This window comes from Ursus maritimus, unplaced genomic scaffold (assembly GCF_017311325.1).
Source record: "Ursus maritimus isolate PB19 unplaced genomic scaffold, ASM1731132v1 scaffold_8, whole genome shotgun sequence".
Lineage (NCBI taxonomy): Eukaryota > Metazoa > Chordata > Mammalia > Carnivora > Ursidae > Ursus > Ursus maritimus.
Window position 1 is genome coordinate 791,979 of NW_024426996.1, and position 27,327 is coordinate 819,305.

Sequence of the window (27,327 nt, forward strand, 5' to 3'; positions counted from 1 at the left end):
GGAGGAGGGCCGTCATAATGCATCAGAAGAGGAAGTGAGATGATGAGGGCCTGAACTCAAGGCGTTAGCAATGGTGATGGAGAAACTGGAGTGAGAGATATCTCAAGCAAAACTGATAGGGTTTGGTCGCCAACTGTCTATGAAATTGACTGGTTGGGGTAAGAAATTGAAATTGATCCTAATGTTTCTGCTGTCTACGGAGATCACAGATTTCTCGGGGGAAAGTGATACGTTTCGTATGTGTATGTGATTGTGCCTCAGGTTGGTACTCAGAAACTTCGTTGCATTTTTACTTTAGGTTCAGCATCCTATTTGATGAGATTATAAATATTTGTTGAACGAATGCCTGTAGGCTAGTGAAGTGATAGAAGGCTGTTCCTATTAAAGGAAACTACACATCGCTACACCATGGAGGGAGATGTGGGATTGAGGGCTTTCTCTAAGTGGAGAGTCTGAAGGGAGTAGGTAGTATTGTTTTAGGTGATAAGGTGGTAAACAGGAATGAGGTGGACCTTCATAGTTCCAATGAAATGACTTTGCAGGACCTGTTCAGGGGTCTGGAACTGATAGGAAAGCGTCTGGAGAAGATAAAGTCATGGTCAGTGCTGTGATGAGTCTTGTGGTAACAGTAACATTTACTTTCTGCTCGTTTTATTTGATGTACAGCATAGACGACCTGTATTGCTTTGTGTGCATTTGTGCCTACACATTTCCCAGTTCCCTAAGCAGAAGGTCCAGCCTCCTTGTTGGCAGGAACCATGGTTTGGTCTATATGGGAGGCTTCGTAAGCATTTGGTAAGGTCGTTTATTTGGAGATAGAATCGCGTGAACTACAATAGTGGTGAGCAACCTTATATTCACGAAGCACAATATAAAACATCTACAGTTTTGCTGAGTCCCTTGGTCTTGTTAAAAATCAGAATACCTCTACAGGAGCAATGAAGCATATTGCTCAAATACGTCAGCCCTGCAGCCAGACCGCCTGGGTTCAAAGTCCAGCTTTCCCTCCGCGAGGCCCGGGCCGCTCGCTCCAATTCCACCTGCTGTGGTTTCCCCAACTGTGTGACGGAGGCACTGGTAGTCCTTGCCTCACAGGGTTTAGTGAGGGTGGAATCCATGAACGCATGTGAGCTTCTTAGCGGGTACGCGGCGATGGCGAACACTCGTAAGCAGGAGGTGTGGCTACGGTGCTCCACTGACAGTGTCGCTGAGAAGGGGGGCCTGACGTTGAAACATGTCTTCTGGACAGTTTAGAGAAGCGGCGGCGCACAGGCAACGTCATCGGCTGTCATGCTGACGTTCGTGCGCGGTGTGCGGGGCACACGCACAGCCCCGCGTGACACGGTTCCGGGGCCCGTGCGAAGGTCAGCCTGCACTGCCCTCCGCGGCTGGCCTGGGACCTCACGCCAGACTTCGCTTACGCTCCCGTTGTGTCCTCAGACCACCCCCCCGGGATAATCAGGAGGAAAATGAGGTGACACACGCCACTAGCTGGAAAGCTTAGGATGGCATTCGTTCATTTCATTCCAGGCAATATGTATTAAGCACCTATTGGATACCAGGCCTGAGGGATAGAGAGTCGGAAGACTCGCCACGGACTTCTGTCCCCAGAGTCCGCATGACATAGGATACTCTCGCCCTGATCTGGGCTCAGCGGGGCCAGCTGGGCAACACAGCCACTCTCCGGTTCCCATGTGCTCCCCTCCTGAGTGCTCCCTGCACCGGGCTGAGTCCAGGTCCTGGAGGCCCCAGCTGGAGGGCCGAGGTGCTGCTTTCCCAAAGACCTCCTCTGCAGGGGCGCCTGCAGACCAGCGATTATGACAAACGCAGTATCAGCAGCGCCGGTCACCTTGAAGCTAACCCATACCACCCATCTCCACCCCTACCCTCCACCCATCGCTTTGTACCTTTTCCCTGAAACTCACACCGCCTCTATATTCCTCTGAAAGGCTGAGTTTTAGACCAGGCTTTGAGCTACAGATGAAAGTAGGTGACTTGGAGCCCGTGGGCCTCAGATGGTTTGTCACTATTCCAGATGTTTGCCGAGTTCCCTGCAAGCTATAAAATTCTTTGAGCCTTTGAGTGGTTTGGGGCTGGTGACAGTATAAGCAGTGTTACTCTTAATATTTATTATTCTGTATTTATGTTCACAATTTTCTGCATAATTTTCATTGAGAAGATCTTGTTATTTTAAAGAAGTATCTGGTTCAAGCTTTTAAAGAAAAAAGTTGTTTCAAGGTTCATGTACAGTAAGATTTCATTTGGCTTCATTGCTCTGATTAATTTCNNCTCTTTCCCTCTGACCTGCAGTTTGGGGATATGGACTCTTGTCAGTGACAATTATTAATCTGGCATCTCTCCTCGGATTGATTTTGACTCCATTGATAAAGAAATCTTATTTCCCTAAGATATTGACCTTTTTCGTGGGTCTGGCTATTGGGACTCTATTTTCAAATGCCATTTTCCAGCTTATTCCAGAGGTAAGGATGTTGGCTGTTTGTTTCTGTGAATGATTGTTTCTTTTAAATGTTTTAGCACTTTGTACATTTTAAGGCTCCATAATTCTCACAGCGTTTTATGGTCTGGTTGATAGTGTTGGATAAGAGAAAGCTGAATCACAGCAGATGAAAAAGCTTGTCTCAAGCTACAGGATATATCAGTGTCAGAGATAAAATTAATATTCTAAGAGGCCAGCCACCAGGACGTGCCCAGACAGCTCTGGGACACCTCTAAGGGCCTTACAACTTTATTTTGTCTTGCATTTTGGCAAACTTAATTTTTCTATGATCTTTTATTACTTATTTATTTTCTAAAGAGCCTGCAATGTCAGATTTACTGAAGATATACCACAAAATGTCCTCAAACATTTACTGCAGCTTTTATTTAAGTTTGTGTGTCTTGTCTGGTAGGAAAACCTTGACTCTTTATAATTTCAAACCCTAGCTCTTGCCCCATGTCCCATAAACAGTAGATTATTTCATTCTCACGTGTGTGTGTGTGTGTGTGTGTGTGTCTGTGTGTGTGAATGAAATCTTTTCTTCTTCATTCTTAGGCCCAGCCCTTGAGTTCTTTATCTCTTTAGGGCCTACCAGGATCCCCTAGGTTTAAAAGGGTCTCTCTTGGGAAAACAGTAATCCAAATGGCTTGTCATATTTGCTTTAAAAATTTGAATCTGGGTTTGATGGACAAATATATTACTTTTAGAGAAAATGGATTATCAGTGTCTCATTTTTCTTCATTACCTGGATCTATCATTATCAATAAAGGTGGGAATCGGTGCTTCTTCTTTACTATGAAAAGCTTTCTCCTTCAAGGCAAATAATGCTGAAGGTGGGAAACTATAAGATACTCTGGGGGTTTTATTAATAGAACTTCCTCTGGTTATAAGACTCCTATGTGATCTCTTACAGTTTGGTTACTTAAGTTTCATAGTTTCTATTTTGTGATTTTGGTGGTTAAATTCCCAATATTACCTCACCTGAAGATGGACTTAGAACTTTGGTGAAAATTGTATACTGAAAGATTTCTTATTATTTTCCAGAAATCAGGTTAAATTACCTGTTTTTACCTGAATTTTTTTCTCTCTCAGGCATTTGGATTTAATCCCAAAAGTGACAACTATGTTGAGAAGGCAATTGCTGTGTTTGGTGGATTTTACATGCTTTTCTTTTTTGAGAGAGTGCTTAAGATGTTATTAAAGACATATGGTCAGGTAAGTAGACTTTATTGAAAATGTTTGATGTTTGATCCCTGAAAGCTACTTTATATAGATTTATAGGCAAATAAAGGCAGGAATTTTATTCTTTTTCTTTTTTTTCTTTTGAGAGAGAGAGAGGGCACAAGCAGAGGGGAGAAGCAGAAGGAGAGACAGAATCTTAAGCAGGCTCCACGCCCAGCACAGAGCCTGCCATGGGGCTAAATTTCATGACCCTGAGATCATGACTTGAGCTGAAATCAAGAGTCAGATGCTTAACTGACTGAGCCACTCTGGTGCCCTTGGAATTTTATTCTTATAATTATGTGAACAGCTCAGTTATTAGACTTGTGAATGTGAAGAGAAAGAAGAGTCAGTATAATGATAAGTATAAGAAAAACAATCGATTCACAGTGTAGAATTTGGAATAAGTACCAACAATTTAATGTCAAGAAAAATGTGCACAATTTGTATTCATTCATGTTCATCAAAATAAGAAGGCATATGTACCCTAATATGAAAAAACAGAATCTAATAAGTGAAGATACAATTATAAATCTAAAAAGATTACATATTGAATAGACATAAGAATTTTCTCTTGTGAATAAAAAGCACTAAACTCTCTACTTTCTTGCATGTGTGAGCCATCATTTTTTATTCTTATAACCTCCTCTTGCTTTTTAAATTTTTTCATGTAGAATGATCATACCCACTTTAGAAATGATGACTTTGGTCCTTCTCATGAGAAAACTCATCAACCTAAAACGTTACCTGCCATCAATGGTGTGACGTGTTATGCAAATCCGGCTGTCACAGAGCCTAATGGACACATCCATTTTGATAATGTCAGTGTGGTATCTCTACAGGTACGGTGATTCCATTTTCTTTCTACTATATTGCATCCTTTGTATAATGTGAAGACTTCTGCGAATGTAGCCAAATCAGTATTTTACATGCTTAAATGTATCTGACTTATTGTATATGTGGGATAAGTGGAATGTAAGTCTGTATTCTTTTTCTAATTTTCCTCCATATAATTTACCCTGAACAAGTGAGTTAAGCAAGAAATTGAGGGTTACTGGATCTGAGACTTCATTATTCTCTAAGATTATTTAACTATATGTATGAGTTACTTAGATTTATACAGTGATACATAGCAAACGTAACCAGAGCATTTCTCTTATTTTGCAATTCTTTCAAGATCCAAAACCAAAGAATTCCTTTGAGTGATCTTGAAACTGCAAGAAAAAAAGATTTGTAAGCTATTAAAATTGTGTTCATTAATTAACTGATTTAGAATTTGTATCCCTGTCTTCTAAATAATGTTAATAGGTATCATTTCTTGAGTGAATATTATATGCTGGGTAGTATGCTAGGCACTTAATTGTTTTATCTCATTTACTTTTATTTTTAATTATTTTAAAAGATTTTATTGACTTATTTGACAGAGAGAGAAAGGGAGAGAGAGCATAAGCAGGGGGAATGGCAGAGGGAGAAGCGACTCCTCGCTAAACAGGGAGCCCCAATGTGGGACTGGATCCCACGACCCTGGGATCATGACCTGAGCCGAAGGCAGATGCTTAACCAACTGAGCCACCCAGGTGCCCCTCTCATTTACTTTTTATAACAATTATTCAAAATAGGGTTTATTTTCTACATCTTAGAACTATTTTGTTTTCAAGTGATGGATATCAAACCCAGATTATGTATGCAGAAAGGAGACTTTTTAAAAAAATTAATTAATCAATTAATTTGACAGAGAGAGACAGCCAGTGAGAGAGGGAACACAAGCAGGGGGAGTGGGAGAGGAAGAAACAGGCCCCTAGTGGAGAAACCCGATGTGGGCCTCGATCCCAGAACGCCGGGATCACGCCCTGAGCCAAAGGCAGATGCTTAACGACTGTGTCACCCAGGCGCCCCTGCAGAAAGGAGACTTTATTGGAAAGATAGTGGGTTGTCTAATGGAACAGCCAGGCTATAAGAAGAGCGAGAACCTAGGAACCATTAGAACCATTAGAACTCCTTGTCTTCATCTTCCCTGTAGCTCAGAGTCATTCTTTCTTTCACTGTGCACTGGCTCCTTCTATAAATGAGAAACATAGCCACTAGCAACTCCTGAGGTTTATGTCTTACAGTTTCAGTCACTAGAAGGAAATTGACCTGACTCTTTCAGTTCTAAGTCCAAATTCCTGGCAAGTGTCTCCTTGGTCTGGCTTGAATTAGTCATCCACTTCTAGATTAATCTAGAGGGTTGGGCCCCTTGTATGACTGCAAGGGCATATGGATGGAGTAGAGGAGGAATGGTTATGATATAAGGGTGCTAGGTGACAGTATCATTGGTGTTCACAACACTTCTCATTTGACAGATGAGGAAAGTAGAATTTTAGATATTAAATAACTTCCCCAGGGTCACTCGGTTGGTAAATAGCAGATCCATAAGCTACAAAGTTAAACACAATATAAAAAAGAAAAACTGAAAATAAAATCAAGGAAAGCCAGCTAAGAAAAAAAAGTAGAAAAAAAGATACCTGGAAGAGGTTGTTATGGCAAATGACCTGAGCTTCCTTCTGGAAAGAAAACATGATCATTCATATACTTTGCCCCACCTGATTAAGGAAAATCTCAAGTGTGTTTGAAGAGGCATTTTTGTGTTAGCACTGAGCTAAGACAGGAAATTATTTCATGCAGTGTAATGAATGATATTTTGAGCCAAGATTTTGCAAAGAATATGCATATGTTCAAATAGATAATTTCTTACAATAATTATAACTAACATTTATTAATGCTCAGGGACTCTGCCTAGAAATTTAAATTAATGTCCTCCTTGAACCCTCATCGTAGCCTAGGAGACAGTACTGTCGCAATTCAGAGACTATCCTTTGGAGAGGTTAAATAACAAACCCAAGGACACGTAGCTCCTACATGGCAAAGCTTGGAACAGGACCAAGGGCATCTGATGCTGAAGCCTGCATGCTTGTATACCTTGCTGGATTGTCTTCTTCAGGTCATTACTCTACTAGAATCAAGGTGATGACATTAACTTTTAACCTAATAACTATTAATTTTTGTAAGGAAAGAAGATCATTTGGCCCGAGGCTGTTGCTTCCTGAAGGCAAATAAATTGAACTGCTCAAAAGTTTGATTTTAGTTTTGAAGTTTCTGGGCTCCTGATTTATGATTTACCATGGCCAGAAGACGTGTTTGTAGTAAATATGAACACCGTGACAAAAATGGGATCCCGCACGTGATCCTGTTTCACGTAATTTACAAATATCAGTTGAAAAGCTATTCCTACTGTCCTTCTGGAAGTAATGCTTGAACACAGGCTTTCATTCATTTACCCAATAACCATTTAGTACCTGCTCACTGTCCTAGGCACTGGGGATTCAGAAGCGGATGAATTCTTGTGAATCTTACAGTTTATTTAGGAGACAACATAGAAAAGAGTAAAACTAGAAAATACCACATAACAACAAATACTTTGATGAGAATAAAATATGGGGATGTGGGGGGCACCTGGGTGGCTCAGTCAGTTAAGTGTCTGCCTTCAGCTCAGGTCATGATTTTGGGGTCCTGGGACAGAGCACCGAGCTGGGCTTTCTACTCAACAGGGAGTCTGCTTCTCCCTCTCCCTCTGCCCCTCCGCTTGTTCATGCTCATTCTGTCTCTGTCTCTCTCAAATAAATAAATAAATTGAATCTTTAAAAAAAAATAGTGATGTGGGAATGACATGGGGGGGCTTCTTTGATTGATCAAGAAAGATCCCTACAGAGATCAGGAGAGAATTAGCTAACGAGAAAGAAGAGCCAGCCATGCAAATATCTGAGAAAAGAATATTCTAAAATCTTCGAGAAGAGTCAAGTGGGCTATATACAAGGGAACTGGAGGCTAAATGGCATTGGACTTCCTGACATCAATGCTGGGGACTAATGGCACAATTCCATCAATATTCTGAATAGATATGACTGTGAGGGCAACTGGGTGGCTCAGTCATTTAAGCATCCAACTCTTGATTTAGGCTCAGGTCATGATCTCAGGGTCCTGAGATCGAGCCCTGTGTTAGGCTCTGCGCTCAATGTGGAGTCTGCTTGAGATTCTCCCTCTCCCTCTGCCCCTCCCCTACCCTGCTTGTGCTCTCTGTCCCTCTAAAATTAATTAATTATTAACTAATTAATTATTAATTAACTAATTAATTAATTAATTAATAAAATCTTAAAAAAAAACGACTGTGGAATTGTAAACAATGGTAAACTACCAATCTAGTGAGAGGCTGTAATGAAGCTAGGATTCTGGAAATATACTTCTAGGAATTAGAAGTCCAACTGAAGGCAGAGAATGTGCGTTCCAGGATGACAGCCATGCACCAGGCCTTGAGATGAGCTGTACAAATAGTCCTGACACTAATTTCTCATGGGGACTATTTTTGGCTATTTTGGTTGAAGGCATAGTCTTAAATGAATAGAGACTTAAACTGAATAACATAATGTTATTTTCAGTTTTCTCTTTATATTGCATTAAAATATTGAAAGAGGTTGAATTTAAGAAATACCATAAAGGTTTAGATATTGCTTTAAGAGACAGTAGGTAGTATAATATTAGTGATAGTGATTTTAATAATAAAATTACAATATTTTCTAATATTTTATATGATAAAAATGACTTAACCTAGATACCCCCATTATGAGAATTGAACAGGATATGGAAAATTCATGGTTCATTTCTAAGTCCAAGAATCACCTTAAGAATTTTGTTGACGATTCTTGTTGCTACTGCTTCAACATAGTGAAGTTTTTCCAAATTGAAAATAAGAAACTATGAGAGAGTGAAGAAAAGTAGCCATATTTGGCACTCTATCAATAGAATGCAAATTATATGACAATCTAGACGATAATAGCATGATTTTTGACTCTGCTGGAATATAGGAAGAACAAAAGAATTGTTATAGAATAATTAAAATCCACGACTTAGGGATGTCTTAATTGATATTCATCCACATAATTCTGGTCCATCACAGAATACTCAGATGTGCAATAATATTTAAATTTAATTGCCTTTGGTATTTTGTCTATGTTCAGTCATATAAAAACCATAGCTTTACGCATTTAAAAAAATGTATTGCCATGTAAGTGTATTTATGACCGTAAGAGGATGGAAGATATTTTATTTAACAGTTCTTTAGTTTGATGATAACTTTTAAATATTTAAACAAATCAGTGAGACTTCCTTAGTAGCCTTACTCCAGACCCAGTAGATGTTGGGCCTCACAATCCATGGGACTCGCAGGAGTGCGCGTGCGTGTGCATGCGTGCGTGCGCACGCTCATGCGCACACGCTCATGAGTGCGTGCGCACGGGGCACGCAGGTGCTTGTATGCAGGAGCACACATATTTCCAGGACAAGCTGGGGGTCATAGGGGAATAACAAGAAGGCAGTCATGAGGGAAGAAGGGGAACATAGTTACTCAGTTATTGCCACTGGGTAATGTTTCACAGCTCACCCCGTGACACTTGATGCTTTGTTCTCTCTGACGACCATATACACCTGTGGAGAAGTCATTTCAGTATCTATGCAGCCAGATGGGTCTTTTCCGCATGAATCTACAGCTTTAGAAGGACTATTGTTATTAGGTGTTGATTCCTTAGGCATGTTAGGTACTCCGGAGAGTGGTAGCTTTTCTAGGCCACTAGAGGGACCATCTGGCTTATTTCTCCTGTACTCTGTAATCAGTCTTTTTCTTTTTTTCTTTTAAACATGTTATGTTAGTCACCATGTAGTACACCATTAGTTTTTGATGTAGTGTTCCATGATTCATTGTTTGCATATAGCCAGTCTTTTTCTACAGGAAACCTCTTAATGCTTTTCTTTAGGAATTGATGTCAATAAATATAAAGTGATAGGCATTCCTTTTTTTTTTTTCCTAATGGAAGAAACATTAATAACCATTTTTAGAAGTTAAGTATTGTGACTTTTATGTTTAAAATTGAGGTACGGAGAAGTAGAATTTAGCTGCAAAATGTGGTGATGTTAGGGACACTTCCTTTGTCAACAACTGACATGAAGTGATATTCTCCAAATACAGAGAGAACGTTTTTGAGGTGCTTGGGTCTCCATGGGAGTCCAACAGATGTTAAATACATTTAATTCATTCATCAAATATTTCTGAGGACCTAGTATATTCTTGGCACTATTCTAAATACTGAGTACATACCAGTGGGATAGAACAGACAGACTTCATGTCTTTTCAGAACATAAGTAAAATATTATACTGAAATGGGGAAAGCATTCTTTTTCTTATTAAGTATGAGCTAGAAAAAACTGATCAGGAAACCCATATGTATGGGGCTTTCCCACTGGTCTTTTCTCCAGATGGTTGGTTTTTCTCCATTCTCGCCTGGAAGTGGCGAGGAAGTTGTGTATTCCTGGCTGCCCATGTTGGAAGTGGGGTGGGAGCAGCAGGGGCGGAGCATTGTGCAGCTTTGACGTAATACCCCTGTCTTTAGCTCTGCATGTCCTTGCAGCCTTCAGTCTGCCTTGCGTCCTTGAAGCAAAAGTCTCTCTGGTTCAGTATTCTCAGAGGGTGAATCTAGTCGTTTGGGGTGGTTGCCTTGCTGCATTGTTTTGGGAGCAAAGATCTGGGGTTCTGATTGCTCCTTTCATAAACTTACAATGAATTCTCTTATTTTTAGTTTTGTTCTTCACCTGTCACTTTCAGAGGTATTTGGTGCCTCCATTCCCTAAACTTCTCTGAAATTCTTGGCCCTGCATCACTTTATTTCTTGTTGACTTTTTTCTCATAGGCAGTCAGTTCGACTGCATCCTTCACTTTTCACTTTCCAAAACAAATATCTCCATGTTGTTATATCATCTCCCATTCTTTCTGTCCCGTGATGTGATGACCCTTTTTTTATTCCTTTATTTTAAGGAGTTTCAGGAGGGACTACAGATAAATATATATGTCCAGTCTGCTGTATTTCACCAAAAACCTATTTACTGTTTAAAATCACAATAGTTATGAAACAGAAATCAGTTACTTTCCTATATGTGGTTATATTAGCCATTAGTTAAAATTGAAAACTAAGTAAGTAATAAAGTGATGTAAGAAGTGATTTTCATTGATTTTGATTGATTGGTGTTTACAGAGAAGCTGGTTTAGTGGCAGGCAGACGATGCACCCAGACTGTCGTGAAGGGGAGTTCTGGGTTGTCAGTGGAATTTGCTCCCACTGGATCCATCTCAACACTTCTTGCCCCGTGGGCCATTTTACCTGGCTCTAGTCTTTGTGTTGGAAACATCACAAAAACTGATACCTGAATCCTCTCTGAATTTAGCCCATGCCTCACTGGTATTAACTATACCTTTATGCATCTCTAGCGAACCTTTTCAAAATTTCAAGAATATCTCTTCTAAAATCTTTTCATTACTCTGCAATATTCCCACTCTTACCGTTGCTTCCTTTAGTGAGACGGAGATCTTGCCTTGGAATCTGTGAAATTTGCTATCTCACCTCCTCTGCTACGTTCTGAAAACTGCTCCGTTTCATCTGCTCTCCACCTTTTCATTTGTGTCAGGACTTGTATTCTTTCTCCTTTTTTAAGTCCAGTTTCTCCAAATGTGTTCATCTTTCCCACAGCTTCTTCCTGTTTCCATTTATCTTTCCTGAATCTCTCCTTCTCCCCATGTCTACAAACATGCCCAAGTCTTTTCTACCTTAAAGTATTTTTTTTCCTGACTCTGCTTCTCCCTAAGATTTTTCAACCTTACTCCTTCCCTACACTGCCCAACTTCTTGAAAGACTAGTTAATACTGAAGATTGTGTCAGACATTGTCTTAAGTGCTTTACATATATTAACTCATTTACTCCTCACAGTAACAACCCTATTACGTAAGTATGGTTATTATCTCCGGAAACTGATGTACAGGGAGGTTAAGTAACTTGATCAAGGTCACACACATACCAAGTTAGGGTTTAAACCCATACACCCTGACCCCTAGGCCCATCTGGTTAACCTACCTGGCGCTACTCTATTATTTCTGTCTGCTAACTAGTCGTTATGTGCACCTTCCTCTTTTTCATCGTTTCCTCAAGTATTTAATCATGTATAAAAAAATCAGTGCTCTTCTCTGAAATTTCCCTTTGGGGTGATTCAAGTGATTTTTCTAGATACTGCACTATATTCTTAACACTCATTCTTATTCTTTTTGTGACATTTCTGTAGTTTAGCACATATTTGAGTACTTATTGTTGGCTGAATGCTAGGAATATAAAGGCGTATCATTCACTGGGAGCCATTCCCTCCCTCTTGGAATTGCTCATTAGGTGGCTTTTGTGACACTATACTAACCTTCTTCTGATATTTTAGCTACTACTTCTCAGGTGTTTTCTCTGAATCTCCTTTTCCTTGCAGGGCAACTGGATGTGGAGAAGAAAGCAAGAGTTTTGGGGTTACACGGGCCAGTGTTCACATCTCAGCAATAAAATGTGGTGTGATTTAGGGAAAATCAATTAATATCTCTGAGCATTTGTTTGCTCTTCTGTTAAATGAGCAAAAATCCTTAAGCTAATGAATTTTTTTGTGAAAATTAAATAATTTATTATGGGTTAACTGTGTAACAACGTCTGACACACAGTATGCATGTGATAAATACATATTTCTCTTCTCCCATTCACCAGTTTTTATCCTTCTCTTTCCTTAGTTTTTATTCATAGCGACTTATCAAATCCTATCACTTGAACTTTCAGTCCTCTGGGAATAACTTCTAACTCTATATGCTTAATTATTTACATACTGTCCTTTACAAGAGGCCTTCTTGTACTAAGCCATAAAGGCTTTTGAATTTATTTGCATTTTTCCACTCGGAAACACAGAGTAACACATTGATAGGATGAAACATAGGAACATCATGCCTTCTCATCTCCATTATTTACCTTTTTCACAATTCGAGTACATTTTCTAAAAACTAAAGCTTGATTTTTAAAACTCGAAGGCCATCTTGTAATAAAGGCAAGCTTCTGAATGTACATGCTTGCAGGTCAGACATCGACTTTCTGTGAAATAGACTAAGAGAACTTGAAACATTTGTTCTCAATGGAGTAAAACTTTAAAGTCTAGTGTAATTTGCCATTTGAACGCTATTATCAGTTTTTGCACCCCAGGTTCTCTGTCAGAGTTGCTCAGTTATGCACTTATCAGTCCAGTTGTGTCTGTCACACTACGACACATCCAGTTCATTTGAAAGGACATTCCTAAGGATGTTCCTAAAGGAAATCCCTCAGGAGGGACCTAGGGTTATCTGCTGTGACTCCTTCAATGAGCCATTCATTCCCTGATTTCACACATTGACACATTAAATCATAATGAAAGAATGTTGGCACTACTGACTACTTACTAGACCAGCTGAGAGGATCAAGTAAGTTACTGTATATGACAGTGCGTTGAAAATAGCCAAGTCTGTACTGTTTAATCTAGTTGAAAGACAGACAGTTGCGTAAGGGTTCCAGTCAGGGACTGCTACGATATCCAGAAGAAAGGGGAAGATTTTTGTTTCCTGTTAATCATTTAAATGGTTACTATTTTTGTGGAATTTATAATTGTAATCAATTGATATGTGCTATCAGGTCCGTGCAAACATAATTAAAATGTTATGAGATTTGACTTCTGGGTATAACTTGTAGAATTTTAGGGCTTTCTTTTCCCTTTGTGTATAGATAAAAACACTGACAATTGAATTTCTGTTGAATGTGTTGAAGTAAAAACGAAAAGAGAGAAAAGATGTTCAAAGACAAGGCTTTCCAAGAAAAGTCTTCTCAGTCTCCCTAGAAATTACCGGAGATATCTTGACTAATTCCTGTCCCACATACTGTTTGCCAAAGAATCCTTTAAAATACCTTCAAAAGGTCGTACTCACAGTGGATACAAGCCTTTTATGAGTTACCAGGATAAGATGCCAAAAGTGTCTTGGTTTTGAATTTGATTACTAAAACGCAGTGTGAGACAGAAAACAGATCTGTTTGATGGTGGGAAAGAAGGAAAGACAAATTTGATAGAAGTTCCAGGTAGCGTTCATCAGTGTTGGCAAGCGTTGGTCTTCTGGGGTTGAAAGACCTAAAACGAGGGCATGAACCTGGGTTATAGAAAAAAATTATGGTGTGATTGACAGAAATGAGGGAGTTAGGAAGAGATCCCTGGTAAGGGGGCGGGGCAGGCAGAAAGGAGAAAAGATGATTAAATTTTCTCTAAATAAACATTTTTACCAAGACAAAACAAACAGAAAAGTGAACAGGTCATAACTGTACAGCTCTATAGATTTTTACAAAGTAAATTCGTTCTCAGAACCACCACCTACACCATGATAAGGACATCACCAGCAATTCAGAAGCCTCCTTTGTCCCCTTTCCAGTGATTATACCCTTACCTTCCAAAGGGAACTTCTATGAGTTCTAACATTACGCAGCAGTCTTCATAACTACGTAATCTTTTGTATCTGCCTTCTTTTGCTCAATATTACATTTGTGAAGTTCATCTGTGTTGTTGCTTATAGTAGTCATTCGTTCATTTTCATTGCTTTATAGTACTCCACCGTAGGCACAGCTCGATCACATCAGTACCATTATTGTGAACTTGACCTTACCATATCTATTCATGCTCTTCTATTTTTCTTATATATCCATACGATATATTGGATTTCACATTTTTAAAACTGAGTGAAAATAGTATTTTGGACATTTCATTATGCAACTTGCTTTTTTTGGCCCATATTTTAGTACTTCTATTTCCACTTCATTCCTTTTAACTGCATGATGTTACTCCTACTTGTTTATCCTTTTCCTCTGACATTGATAATTTTTTTTCCTTTTAGCTTTTTGCTGTAACAACAGTGCTGCAATGCACATTCTTTTTGGGGGGGAGGGGCAGAGGGAGAGAAAGAATCTTAACTAGGCTCCATATCCAGTGTGGAGCCCATTGCCAGGCTCTATCTCACCACCCGGAGACCATGACCTGAGCTGAAATCAAGAGTCGGACACCACCTACTGAGCCACCAGGAGCCCCTGCAATGTACATTCTTATCCATGTCTCATTGTGTCTTCCTGTAGAGTTTGTCTAGGGCTGAGGTGGGCGCTAGTGGCATTTTGGGCAGAACAATTCGTTGTGTTAGAGTGGCCTGTGCATTGAAGGATATGAAACATTTAAGACTCCCGGGGTGCTGTTTGTCCAATGTAGCACTCTAGTCACTAATGACAATGGAAAAATAGCTGCCATTACCCTCACATTTCTAAATGCCCTTGGGTGATATTAGGTAGTGTCTGATTCAGAACCATTGATCTAGACCTTTTCTCAACTGGAGTTTTGTGAGACAAGTTTTGTGAGACAAGAAAATGATTTAAAGTGACTGTTTTCTCTCATCTTTTGAGGATGGTACATAGTTAGTATCATTCTATATGCACAGAAGAGAAAATAATTTATTATGCATGATGGATACCATAAGGCATTGAGACTTGTCCTGCAGAACATCTGTGAGAAAGATTGGGCTATATAGATAGACATGCAAGAAATGGATCATAGGGTACGCAGACAGATAATTTTATTGAATAACAACAAATTGGTCTCTAAACTGTTATACTTTTTTTACATTCTTATCAACAGCAGAAGAGAGTTCACATTTTCTGCACATCTTTAGCAATACTTGGGAATTTCAGACTTTTAAAAAAAATTCATTGCCAATTTTAGTGAGTTTGAAATGTCATCTTTTTGTTATTTGTCTTTGTATAATTCTGATTACTGGTGAAGTCGAGCATCTCTTTATCGGCTTATTGGTCATAAGTTTATTTTTGTGTTCCCTGTTCAACTACTTCATATTTTTAGTTGATTTTTTAAAAATTGATTTACATTAAAGAAAAAATTATTCCGATGCTTGTTGAAATGGTGAAGAGGAATTGAGTCCAGACTATAGCAATACGGGTCCACTCTACAGAGAATGGGGATTGGACTCAACTTGGAATAGAGCAAGGGCAGCTGAGGATTTGTAGCTAACGAGCAGAATGAAGGGCTCAGTGGATAGGAAATCACTAGTAGGGGACATCAAGGGTAGGGAGCTCTCACAAAACTGACTCTGCAGGATTCTTGCTACAACTGGGCCCTGCAAGGACACATAGAAGCCCAGGATTGAGGCTCGGTGAGAAGGGGGCTCAGTGGAGCCTGACTGAGGGTTGGTCAAGGATTCTTTGTCATTCGCAGGCATTTTACATATATTCTGGATCCTAATCTTCATTGAGTAAATGGGTTACACATATATTCTTGAAGTCTGTGACTTCTCTGTTCACGTAGTTTGTATTTTATTTTAAAAAAGTTTTAATTTTAATGTAGTCAGTATATTAATACTTTCTTCAGGTTTTCTATGCTCTGGTTTTAAGAAAACTTCCCTCTGCCAAAGTAAAGAAGCTATGTTTCTATACTTCTAAAGGTTTAAGTTTAATTTCCCACGTGGAATTTACTTTTGTATATGATATAAGAAAAAGATGTAGGTTTTTATTTTTTTCTATATGGATAAGCAGTTAGCTTCTTTATTGGATAAATCATTTTATCTCTGCCATGTATCAAGTTTCTGTATATAAATGTGTCTGTATCTGGGCTTTCTATTCTCTTTTGTTTATCTGTATAAAAAAATTCCAGGCCCAATACCATACTACCTTAATTATTATAGTTTTTAGTAAGCATTGAATCTCCAAAGACAAGACTCTGCACCCTATTGTTTTTTTCACTGAAACTTTTTTTTGTTCTTCCATATCAATATGATTTTTGGGATTTTTATTGACATTGCATTGAACTTAAAGATCAATTGAGGGACAGCTGACATCTTTATAATATGTCAGATTTTCCTTGTTTTGTAATTTTCCATATGAATCTCTTTAAACTCTTCAGTTAGATTTATTCCTAATTATTTTGTAGCTTTGCAGGTATTCTAAGCCGTATCCTTTTCCTACTGTATTTTTCTTTCTCTTTTTTTAAGATTTTTATTTTTAAGTGCTCTTTATACCCAATGCGGGTCTCAAGCTTACAACCCTGAGATCAAGAGTCGCAAACTGACTGAACCAGCCAGGTCCCTTTACTATAGTCTCTAATTGGCTATTACTGGTATGAGGAAGTGACGTTTCATATGGTTAACTGTATCCTGCAGCAATGCTGAATTCTCTTACTATTTCTTGAAATTTATTTGCTTATTCTTTTGGATTTTCTGTGTAGACATTGAAGACCAAATAACCACATCTTTTCCTTCTTTTCCAGTTGTCCCCAAAACTCTTATTTTTCTTGTGTCATTACATTGGTGAGGATTCCTGAGATAATGCTGAGTAGACGTTGTGATGGTCAGCATTTTGTCTTGTTTTTTACTTTGATGGGAACACTTCCAAAATCAGTAGATTGCTTGCTTTAGTGTTTTTTAAAATAGATATCCTTAGATTAAGAAAATTCCTTCCTAGTCAGAATTTACTAAGTCTTGTTCTCAGTGTTAGATTTCATTGGATTTTTTTTTCATTTTCTATACTGTAACCAAATATGGATAATCTACAATAGTTAATTTTTCTGCTTTTAAAATTGAGGAGTCTTCAATCAGGGTAAAAGACTAAATGAATAAATAAGTTATTTTCGCACAAAGCTTGTGTCATTTCTGAACTACAGTATTATTCATTAGATGTAATTGATTAGTAACTTTTAAAACTTTGAGTCAGATGGATTTGCATTTAAATTCTGATTCTGACAACTAATCAGTTTACTTTTCTAAAAATTCTTCATTTGCAAATTGGGAAAATCTCCACCAGTCAGGATTATTACTGGGATTAAATGAAATATTTTAAAAGTAATGAATAAGTATAGGTATGCAGTAAATATTAAATCACATTACTACTACTACCATACTATCAAACATCACCACATTCCAGAGGAGCAATGGGGGTTAAATGAGAGTAACAGTGGACAGCATTGGGTGTGAACTCAAAGCCACAATGTCCTCTAGTTCAAAGGCCGAATATTGAGCAGCAGCTCTTGAAAGGAGACTTGGTACAGAGTTGTGGGATCATAGGCCAGGTTTATAAGCACATGTCGACTGGAAAGAGGAGAGCATTTTATGCATTTTATCTACTGTGAAGATACGGTCAGAAAATGTTTTAAAGATTCAAAAATAGATGGCTTACTTCAATGCAGGAGCAATTTATAGATAAGAGTTATATCAATGAAGGTTTCTAGAATAGAGGAGGAGAGCAGAGTTTTCACGGCAGTTTGCAGAGAACAAAACCAAGTAGCAAGTTTGAATGAAGGGTCTGGAGGCAGCTGAATTGAATTTTCATTTCGATTTGCTTACCTTTCAGGAAGAATTTCCCAAAGTCAAGGTTCCTTAGGAGAGAATTGGTGGACAAAGTCCTGTACACTAGGCAATGCTATTTTCAGGGACATTAGGGAGAAAAAGTGGAAGAAAATGTCCAGGGGCTGGGGTGGGATGCGTTGGTGCCATGTTTCCATCTGCGAACGAAGAAACCCTATAGTTCCCCAGTATGTAGTAGGTCTTCCTTGATAAGATGTGTCTTTGTTTACATTAACCCCAGCGCAGAATAATGAAGGGGAATACTAGATCAGTGTCCACAGTAATGAGTTTATCTGAAGATGGAAAACTGGTGTGGGGTGGGGAGAGAAAATTTTGGAAGAAGTTTCAAGAAAGAAGAGATTGGGAGAATCTGTCCTGATGGCCGGAACTATGGGCGAGGAGACAGTTCTGAGGGATATTTAGAAGTGGCACCAAATGTTTGCTGAATAACTCCTTCCTCAGTGTTTTTGAAAGGCTTGGAAAAGAATATATACATTTTCAATGCTTCTGAAGCCAGATATAGTTACTTTTGGAGGCATTATTATGCTTTAGTGGCCTGTAAGGAGAGGAAAGGCCAGATTTAACAAGTACAGAAAAAGACCAGAAAAGTGAACTATTTCAAGGAGTTTGTCATTGAAGGGAAGAACAAGATTTGGGGAATCCAAGGGAGATTTCATACAGGGAGGAAAGCTGAGTGGACAGGGAGAGCTTGAAGATGCAGAAGAGAATGGAAGTCATGGGAAGAATATCTGTTGGAGCAAATTCCTAGAAAAGAAACTAAGAGGGAATAAGAACACAGGTGGAGCTGTTGATCATGAAAAGGAGAAGGGGTCCTACTCTAAGATGGAGTGGAAGGTGGTGAAATGTCTATGGGTAGAGGAGAAGGAGTTGTGTCAGATGGCTTCCATCTCGGGCAGGTGGGAAGTAGCAGTGAAAGAATGTGGGGTTGGGGAAAAATGCAAAAGGTTTGGACTGGACTGTTAATGTGCTGATCATAACAGATTGTAGCAAATTGCTGAGCAGGAAGGCAGAATTCTCAGCCTTGAGCCTGTGTCCTTATTTTCAGGGATGGACATGTTCATCTATACAGCCTTGTGTAGAGCTCTCAAGCTTCGCACAGATGTGAGACAGAGAGAGCAATAATCCATCTGCGTAGAGTCCCACACTATTGCAGATAGGGAGAATGGCATGCCTGCTACCTTCGGAGGCCTGGAGGGTTCAGGAAGCCAGGTGATCACATATGGAAGTAGCTTGCTCTTATGTTGAACTTCCAGAAACATCATTTTGTACTCCATCTCCTGGAAGGCTGTTCGCACAGATTTTTCTTTTCTCTAGTCTTTGAAACACAGTGAGTGTCAGAGGAGCAACCCATTAATACGCATATCAGATTTCTATTACTTGTCACTGCTGAATAATTCACAGCAAGGATGGTGATGGTGGTAGTTGGTGTTGTGATGGTGGGGTACCTATCAAGTGCAGGGACTTACTCGGTTCCTAACAAATATTATTCGTGTACAACCTTGATGGGTAGGTGTGGTGTTCTCCCTTTTCACAGAGAAGGAAACTGAGTTTCAGAGAGGTCAGAATTTACTTGAACTTAGGTCAGTCACGCTTAGAGTTCTTTTAACAGAGCTAAGTTGCTTCCTGGTTTGCAGGCTTCTCATCAACTAAAATGACTACTTTTAATGAAATCCAAATATAAATACATTTTTGTGAGAAAAAAATTCTTACCTACTTGACACGCACCTAGCATGTACTTGGCACCCCCTAGGTACTTAGAGGTACTTAGAGACGTGTGCGGGAGAGTTGTAATACCGTGTGAGGAGTGCCGTAGTAGAGCTGTGCCCAAGGTGCCGAGAAAGGTGTGGCACAGGTTGGTGTGGGGAGTGACGCCAGTGACATGGGCGTGGTTGCTTTCCTGAGAAGATGGTGCTTGTCCCATGTTGAACGACAGGGGGGAGCTTACTAGGTAAATAAGATTTGATGAAATGGTAACCAGGTTGCAGAGGTTACTTCCAATTATTATTTTTAAACATTTGGCCATTTAAATTTTTGAAAAATTTAGGAAAGCGTGCCTATAGGACATTCTTAATCATTCTCCTTAGGAAGCCGTTTGATGAAGTGCATTAACTTTTGCAACAGAAGAATATACGTCCTCGCCGATTATTACATACAATTTAAAGGGGTTCCTGAACCCATTGAAGTGCTTCTATAACCTCCCAGCTAATCCTCTGTAATGTAGAGAGATACTCAAAAACAGAGAACAAATGCCTAGGGGTAAGAGTAGGTAGCACTGGACAGTAGGTGCTTTACAGCTGTTATTATGTTCGATTCTTACAACAGCCCTGTAAAATAAGTATTAAATTAACTTATGCATGAGTAACTTAAGACTCTTAAGTCACTCACTCAAGTTCAACCAGATAATAAATGGCAAAGCTATGATGAAATCCCCTCCTGGGGTCCTGAGTCCCAAGTCCATGTTCCTTCCACACACATGAGCCTAACTTCGTAATGAGAACACTACTGTGAGTGATCAGTTCTGACTTCTAACAAGTAACTAACAGGTGAACATCTGGAATGTAACTTTTAGTGAGTTGAAGGTTGCCTGCATGGTGAAGTCTCCTTCATTCTGACTCTACTAATCTGCCAGAGCTGATGAAGTCTGACTTGTGATAGTTTGTTCATATGCTGGACTGTCTGCTGGGCTGTAGAGTATCTTGGAGCATCTATAAAAATTGCTTTTGAACAATTTGTAGGCAAGACGCACCTCAGGTTTTTAAGTTATCTAAAGAAATAATAACCAAGTTGTTATTACGTAGTTGATATGCTATGTCAGTCCTATCCATACAACGTGGCAGGTTTGCTTAAGGACCTCTACCCACCCCCACCATGCTTGCTGTGGGAGCCATTTGTTGGTGTGAGTTCTAGAAAGCAAGAATAGTGTATTTATCTAAACACACTCTATACTAAATTGCTTTCACTAATCAAGCAGGACTTATCCCTGTTTAGAAGAATTAGTGAGGTTTTACTCAATTAGGCTTGATGTCAAGTTAATTTTCCCCCTGTTAGTATAATGAAGAATTGCTCTGTTGCTCTGTCATGCATGCTGATTGATAAAAAAAAAATTGAGAATGAATGCCAACACATCTTTCTTTTGATAAATGAGGAAAAAATTTAAGAGGTTCAAGTAAATTATTCGGGACATCAGAAAGTTGCTCAGTTCTATTGTGTAGAAAGCCCGGTTGCAAACCAGGGTAAGCAATGGAAGAACGGAAATACATATTCTATTGCTGGTGTGGCTTTAACATCAGCTTTTTCAAAAATTTTTAAAGGTTGCATTATAAAGGATGTTCGTGTCATAAATACTGGACTTGCCAACATAGGCCTCTGTCTTTTCTTTGACTTCTGCTATTTGCTCCTTTGAAAATATTTATGAAGTACTATGTTCTTTGCATGCTGCATCTTGCAGTTTGGGAATAATGGATCAAGACCTGGTAAGTAATTTTTACTTACATGGATTGCATGATGGGAAATTTGCCAAAGCTTGAGTTGTTTTATTATAATAAACAGAATTTATGTCCCAGGGAGAAGCACTTGGGGAGGTAGAATTTATTCTAGATTCAGTTATTCCAGGTTATATTTATTCCATATATTTGAAAATAAATATCCTAAATTAGAAAGATTACAAAGCGAAAGCATCTTGTGAATGAAGTGTGGTCTTGCCAAAATGTGTTTTGAGTTTGACAGTACTACGCTGTAGAGTGTTAGCAGATTGTTCAACACGCACACACATGCTCGTCTGTAGATACTTGTCTGTCTGTCTCTCTGTTCACATCTGGGCAGTTTTGTGTCTGAGGCACATGTCCAGATCAAAAATATCACTTTTATAACTATTAATACTTCACTGATAATCTTAGTGAATAAAAAAATAATTGGAGGCATTTGAAGACTGAATTAGGTGCTCACTTTAACAAATGTACCAAGTTAGAGTCTATTCATTGATTGGGTGGTGAAAGCTGATTTTACTACATTCCTGCTTTTTAGATAGGGGATCTCAGTCTCTTTCTGAGGATCTCATTCCAATTAAGTTAATTTATTTTTTTATTTAGTTTAGTTTAATTAGTTTATTTTAGTTAATTTATTTTAGTTAATTGGTGACTTTCTCCTATCTTTAACTTTGCTCACCTTGTTAATCAGTGGACCGATTGATACAGATGTATTATAAGTTTTGAGTTTTTATCAGCAGAAGGGAGACAACCCAATGTGTGAGCCCAATTATTTTTTAAAAAGTTTGGGAAATCACTGCTCTTTATTTCTGTTATCAGGTATCAGAGTATTAAAAGTAAAAAAAGAACATAATTTATTTTATTGAATCTTCTTCATAGGACTATCAAATTGCTTAATGAAAATGACTTTATTTAACCTTTATAGCAACTTAGTGAAAGCACATTAGAGTCAAAAAAGTTACATAGCTGAGAAAGCACCAATAAAGATTATCTTTGCAGGTTCAGTAAACCTTCCACGTTTCTGGTTTGATGCTTTCTAGTTCATCTGCTTTAATTACTAGGTTGTAAAGTATGTATCAGAAAAACCGAAGTGAGGGATCATCATTAGTTTTCTAGGCTGCAAAGCAAATACTTAAATCTACAGTTAGTTTTACTTTTAGGAAGTAGAATTGCAAAAATCCTTTACTGGGAAGAAATAGTCCCCATTTTCTCTGGATTCTTTATATTTTTTGTGAGTTTGACCAAAATTTCAGACTCATGCAACTTATATATTAAAATAATAATGGCAATCTTTTTTAAAAAAAGGATTTATTTACTTACTTACTTACTTACTTACTTGAGGGGAGTTGCAGAGGGAGAGATCATCTCAAGCAGACTCCGTGCTGAGTGCCCAGCCTGCTGTGGTGCTCGAGCCCAGGACTCTGAGATCATGACCTGAGCTGAAATCAAGAGTCGGAAGCTTCACCAACTGAGCTACCCAGGCTCCCCAAGAATGACAATTTTAAATTGGGACTTTAGTGATAACATTTCGTGTTCTGGATGACATTCTAGTCTGTAGGTCAAACAGTGAAGCTATATTAAAGGGCAAGAGATGGTATTCATTTATTCATCCTGTCATTCACTCACTCGTCATGTGTCCTGTGACCGGCTGCCCAGTGCCAGGCTCTGTTCTATGCCCTGTTAACACTGGCAAGTTAGAAAGTGTTCCTGCTTCCTGTCACTCTTTTTATTTCAGTGGGACTCACAGCTCAATATCCTAGGGTTACACATGATGTTCAGGAAATTAAAATGCGGTGGTGTGATGATGTCCGGGTGGCTACTTTAGTTTAGGTGGCCAGGGACACAGTCAGCGAAAATTTGAACCATAAGAAGCAGCTATCCATGCAAAGATGAAGGAGAAAAAGGTCATGGCTGAGGGAACAGCCAGCACAGGTCTCTAGGGTGGGAAAGAGTTTGGTGGGTTTTAGGAATAGAAAGAAGGTCAGAGTAGCTAGGGCGCAGTGGATGCTGGTAAAAAAGGACACTGGAGAAAATTCAAGATGTGATTCTTTCTTCCAAGTTTTACTGTATTCTAACATTTAAATGTATCAATAACCTCAAGTAGTGCCTGGTTCTAAATTACATTTTGTTAAACGTAACAAACCTAGGAAGGGACAGTGAAGAAAACATCTATATTTTTCCATCCATAATGTGGTCTGTAAACAACAGATTGTGTATTTGAAAACCCAAGGGTGGTGTCTTTTTCCCCTCAATGATTGGAAGTATTTTCAGTGCGTATGACGTGTTAGCAAACCTCAGAACATCAGCATAGTGAACTCTACTCAAATCCAGAGGTACTTGAATCACTGGTACCAAACAAGGTGGAGGCTGGTGACAGCAATAAAATAATCCATTATTGTCATAACAAACTACTGAACTCAGAAATTCTGAAAACTGAAAACTCAGTTCTTCTGAGCAGTCTGGCTTTTATTGCATGGGCTTAGGGTTCAGGAGAGTACCTTGCAAACAGTAAGCACTCCACAGTGTTTGTTGCTACTACTCTTATTTTCGTGCCGCCTTCTCCGACAATCTTCTGAACAATGTGTCAGTAACGGAAAGTGAGATACAAGGTGGCTGCTGATAAAAATCTCCTGCCCTTTAATGGTCTCTGGGATGGAGGTGGGAGCACTCTTGAGATCTGTTGGTGAAAGTGTAATTTCCGCATTCCACTTCTCCACTCGGTTTAGCAAAACAAGTCCCCACTCCCCATCATTTATTTAAAGAACACACTTACCGAACACCTACTAACGTTAAACTCTGGGCTGAAATGAAAACAAGTCCTTGTCCTCCAGGAGCTTCTGATCTGGCTCCACAACTTTTAGTCACAAAGAACTGGCAAGGAATCAAAAGACAACAGAAACACTTCTGCAGTTGCAGAGTTTTTTAATGTAGATGAACCAATTTAGAATTGATGAGTGAATATTCTTCTGTGCACACCCTTCTCAACATAGGTGTGTAGTGTCCATGTGTTTGCTCTTTGGAGAGACTGGAATAGATGCTTCACATGACAACGATTTGTGAGCCTGTCGTGAGAGAAAATGTACTTTTACTGTTATTACACCTTCATTTCTTCAGACAACAAATATTCGGAATGCCTGCAGCCATGCTAGATACTGGGGCGAACAAGAAAGAAAATAAAATTCCACATCTGCTAGAGATCACAGCCGTGTTAGTTTGGCATAGGTGTTTAAATCCTGTCTCTGCTCCTTTCTAGAGGTAGGACTTTGGGCATGTTATTTAACCTCTTCATACTTCAGTTTTCTCGTCTGTAAAATGGGAATAATAACCACTCAGGGTTGTTGGGAAGAGTAAAGAACTTATACTACTAATGTTATTATTACTGTTCTGGGCCAGTGAGTATGTCCTGTATCTTCCATGCTCAGTTCTCCGCTATAAAACTTCTTAAACTGGTGAGCAAATCTTTAGAGTGTCACAGTTACATCTTTAAGACGGAACGAGGTCCTGCTGCCCTTATCCCCTGTGCATTCCCAGTTCTTACTTTCCAAATATGAAGTAGAGATAGTCTCTGTTTTTTTGAACTACTGAGATATAGATCGGGTTGCTGGCTGCCCCCTCACAGAGAACAGCTTTTGATTTCTAACTCTCTGGTGCTCATTTTCCTTTCTACCCCTGGCCGGTTGCTTATTTCTTAACACTTCCTCTAGGGTCTAGTTACCTGCTTGGTCACAGTGACCTCAGCTAGCCCTTGCTCGCGACCCTCCTGTCATCTCTCCTTCCTTGTCTCTTTTCACTTTTCCCAAGCTTCTTGCCCTAAGGGGCTTGCATTTCTTTTTCTTTTTTTTTAAACTTTTTTTATTATATTATGTTAGTCACCGTACAGTACATCCCTGGTTTCTGATGTAAAGTTCGATGGTTCATTAGTTGCGTATAACACTCAGTGCACCATGCAATACAAGCCCCCCTTACTACCCATCACCAGTCTATCCCATTCCCCCACCCGCCTCCCCTCTGAAGCCCTCAGTTTGTTTCTCAGAGTCCATAGTCTCTCATGCTTCATTCCCCCTTCTGATTACCCTCCCTTTCTTTATCCCTTTCTTCCCCTACCGATCTTCCTAGTTCTTATGTTCCATAGATGAGAGAAACCATATGATAATTGTCTTTCTCTGCTTGACTTATTTCACTTAGCATTATCTCCTCCAGTGCCGTCCATGTTGCAGCAAATGTTGAGAACTCGTTCTTTCTGATAGCTGAGTAATATTCCATTGTATATATGGACCACAACTTCTTAATCCAGTCATCTGTTGAAGGGCATCTTGGCTCCTTCCACGATTTAGCTATTGTGGACAATGCTGCTATGAACATTGGGGTGCATATGGCCCTTCTCTTCACTACGTCTGTATCTTTGGGGTAAATACCCAGTAGTGCAATGGCTGGATCATAGGGTAGCTCAATTTTTAACTTTTTAAGGGACCTTCACACTGTTTTCCAGAGTGGCTGTACCAACTTGAATTCCCACCAGCAATGTAGGAGGGATCCCCTTTCTCCACATCCTCTCCAACAATTGTTGTTTTTGCCTTGTCAATTTTTGCCATTCTAAATGGCGTAAGGTGGTATCTTAGTGTGGTTTTGATTTGAATTTGATTGAATTTCCCTGATGTGTCTGTTAGCCATTTGTATGTCTTCATTGGAAAAGTGTCTGTTCATATCTTCTGCCCATTTTATGATTTGTTTATTTGTTTCTTGTGTATTGAGTTTGAGAAGTTCTTTGTAGATCTTGGATACCAGTCTTTCATCTATAGCATCATTTGCAAATATATTCTCCCATTCCATGGGCTGCCTCTTAGTTTTTTTGACTGTTTCCTTGGCCATGCAGAAGCCTTTTATCTTGATGAAGTCCCACAAGTTCATTTTATCTTTTGTTTCTCTTGCCTTTGGAGATGTGTCATGAAAAAGGTTGCTTTGGCCAATGTCGTAGAGGGTGCTGCCTATGTTCTTCTCTAGGATTTTGATGGATTCTTGTCTCACATAGAGGTCTTCCGTCCATTTGGAGTTTATCTTTGTGTATGGTGTGAGAGAGTGGTCAAGTTTCATTCTTTTGCATGTAGCTGTCCAATTTTCCCAGCACCATTTATTGAAGAGACTGTCTTTTTGCCACTGGATGTCTTTTCCTGCTTTGTCAAAGATTAGTTGCCCAAAGAGCCGAGGGTCCATTTCTGGGTTCCATTGGTCTATGTGTCTGTTTTTTGTGCCAGTACCATGCTGTCTTTGTGATCACAGCTTTGTAGTACAGCTCGAAATCCGGCATTGTGATGCCCCCAGCTTTGTTTTTCCTTTTCAACAGTTCCTGGTGATTTGGGGCCTTTTCTGGTTCCATACAAATTTAAGGACTGTTTGTTCCAGTTCTTTGAAAAACGTCCTCTGTATTTTGATCGGGATGGCATTGAAAGTGTAGATTGCTCTGGGTAGCATGGACATTTTAACTATGTTAATTCTTCCGATGCATGAGCATGGAATATTTTTCCATCTTTTTATGTCTTCCTCAATGTCTTTCAAGAGTGATTTATAGTTTCTAGAATATAGGTCCTTTACGTCTCTGGTTAAGTTAATTCCAAGGTAACGTATGGTTTTTGGTGCTATTGTAAATGGGATGGATTCCCTAATTTCTCTTTCTTCGGTCTCGTTATTCGTGTATAGAAATGCAACTGATTTCTGAGCATTTATTTTGTATCCTGCCACGTTACTGAATTGCTCTATAACTTCTAATAGTTTGGGAGT

At 39.2% G+C, this 27,327-nt stretch overlaps 1 protein-coding gene across 3 annotated transcripts in view; it reads left to right on the plus strand.

The window, feature by feature from the left end:
• SLC39A8 (solute carrier family 39 member 8) overlaps positions 1-27,327 on the plus strand; it is a 74,087-nt gene that overhangs the window by 28,688 nt on the left and 18,072 nt on the right. For all 3 annotated transcript variants that reach the window (XM_040625502.1, XM_008707249.2, XM_040625503.1), the window contains exons 4-6: positions 2,311-2,480; positions 3,590-3,712; positions 4,393-4,560. In XM_040625502.1, the coding sequence (XP_040481436.1) occupies positions 2,311-2,480; positions 3,590-3,712; positions 4,393-4,560 (461 nt within the window). The remainder of the gene's footprint in view (positions 1-2,310; positions 2,481-3,589; positions 3,713-4,392; positions 4,561-27,327) is intronic.